The sequence below is a fragment of the Nanorana parkeri genome, unplaced genomic scaffold, assembly GCF_000935625.1.
Source record: "Nanorana parkeri isolate BGI_ZX_2015 unplaced genomic scaffold, ASM93562v1 scaffold5148, whole genome shotgun sequence".
In the NCBI taxonomy this organism is placed as follows: domain Eukaryota; kingdom Metazoa; phylum Chordata; class Amphibia; order Anura; family Dicroglossidae; genus Nanorana; species Nanorana parkeri.
The window spans coordinates 4,528-6,711 of NW_017311408.1; the positions used below are offsets into that span (position 1 = coordinate 4,528).

The 2,184-nt window shown below is 58.9% G+C and overlaps 1 protein-coding gene across 1 annotated transcript in view; it reads right to left on the reverse strand.

Annotated features, from left to right (window-relative positions):
- Window positions 1-1,143, reverse strand: part of LOC108804097 (serine protease HTRA2, mitochondrial-like) — a gene marked incomplete at its 3' end in the record, with an annotated part of 4,460 nt that extends 3,317 nt beyond the window's left edge. Inside the window, exon 1 of the mRNA XM_018575859.1 lies at window positions 959-1,143. Coding sequence (XP_018431361.1) covers window positions 959-1,029 — 71 coding nt within the window. The remainder of the gene's footprint in view (window positions 1-958) is intronic.
- Between the last annotated feature and the right edge of the window lie 1,041 nt (window positions 1,144-2,184).

The following is a 2,184-nucleotide window of genomic DNA, read 5'->3' on the forward strand; positions in this document are numbered from 1 at the left end:
GTCACATGCCGGGTGGTGGGCGGTCACATGCCGGGTGGTGGGCGGTCACATGCCGGGCAGTCACATGCCGGGTGGTGGGCGGTCACATGCCGGGTGGTGGGCGGTCACATGCCGGGTGGATCTGCCCTGAAACAGCTGACAACGCATTGGAATGCTTCACCTTTTGCCAGTCACATATTCCAACGCTGAAAAAGTGGGCGTGACTATGTTAAAATGTGTGACCATGTCACCGATCACACATTCCAACCGAGTCACAATCTTTGATAGGACAGACACATGTCAGGTGGTGGGCGGTCCCATAGCAGAGGGAAGCGGTCACATGTCAGGTGGTGGGCGGTCCCATAGCAGAGGGAAGCGGTCACATGTCAGGTGGTGGGCGGTCGCATAGCAGAGGGAAGCGGTCACATGTCAGGTGGTGGGCGGTCGCATAGCAGAGGGGGGCGGTCACATGTCAGGTGGTGGGCGGTCGCATAGCAGAGGGGGGCGGTCACATGTCAGGTTGGGGGCGGTCGCATCGCAGAGGGAAGCGGTCAGATGTCAGGTGGTGGGCGGTCGCATAGCAGAGGGGGGCGGTCACATGTCAGGTGGTGGGCGGGCGCATCGCAGAGGGAAGCGGTCAGATGTCAGGTGGTGGGCGGTCGCATAGCAGAGGGGGGCGGTCACATGTCAGGTGGTCCCATAGCAGAGGGAGGCAGTCACATGTCAGGGGGTGGGCGGTCCCATGGGAAAGGGGGTGGTCACATGTTGAGGGGTCATGTCAGGTGGTGGGCGGTCCCATGGGAAAGGGGGCGGTCACATGTTGAGTGGTCATGTCAGGTGGTGGGCGGTCCCATAACAGAGGGAGGCAGTCACATGTCAGGTGGTGGGCGGTCCCATGGGAAAGGGGGCGGTCACATGTTGAGTGGTCATGTCAGGTGGTGGGCGGTCCCATAGCAGAGGGGGCGGTCCCCGCACTCACCGGCCCACGATCTCGATGTTGACCACGGCGGGGGCCGTTTTCTCGGCGACATCAGCGATGAAGTTGAACATTTGTCGCGGTCGGAGCCCCTCTCCCAGAATGTCAGCTGGTTTGGCTGCTTCTACCTTTGGGGCCCCCAGGAGCCAAACCCCAAATCCCAGGCCGGCCCCGATCAGCACCCCAATATACAGAGTGCCCCGAAACTGACCAACCCCGGGCTCTGACACCCCTGAATGTAAGGAACGGGCCCCCCAATGAGAACACAAGACACCCCGGGGCCCCTGACAGACCCCATAGTGTAGGTAACGGACCCCAAAAACCTGGGGCCCCAGATGATATGGCCTGGCAACCGGGGGCCCCTCACTGCCACTGGACACCCCCAACCACAAGGGCCCCCAGTACTGGACTTTAACATCCCGAAACCCCGCCTCTCTCACCCTAGAGGCTCCTCCCACCCGCCCGTCATAAAACTCAAAATCCTCGCAGTACAGGCTCCGCCCCCTGGCCCCTGACAGACTCCAACACCACCTCAGTGGCCCTCCGACAGCCCTCCAGGGCCCGGTGGTCAAGAGCGCCGCCATTTTGACAGACACGTGATCACAACCAACTTTATTGCTCCCGAAATAAGGAGCGTGGAGGAGTTAGGAGGGCGGGGCCGACAGAAGAGGGGGTGGGGTAAGGCTATGGGCTTGACCGACAGAAGAGGAGGAGTGAATCTGCAGGGGGGCGTGTTCTGTCTATAACACCAATTCTAGAGCTCATTTGACGTCACGTCCGGTTGGCTTGCCAGCAATCGATTTTAGGAGAGTTGACTAGTGCGCATGCGCCATTTTCCTGAACACTCAGGTTCGGCATTACTCTTCACTGCGCCTGCGCGGGAGGCCGCTTTCGACTGTGGCGGCCATATTGAGTGGGGCAACATGCTGGATGACTCTCCTCCTAGAGATGAAAATTCTGATCCTAGATGGAGAGGACACATACTCCAAGTGACCATACAGAGGATATACCACATACTCCAAGTCACCATACAGAGGATATACCACATACTCCAAGTGACCATACAGAGGATATACCACATACTCCAAGTGACCATACAGAGGATATACACAGTTACTTAAGCAGAGGGTAATTTTGGGGAAGGAGGTGAAAGGAAAGAAGGGGGGAGGGCCGAGGAGAAGGAAGGGGGGGAAGGAGAAGGAAGAAGGAGGGGAGGGAGAAGGAAGAAG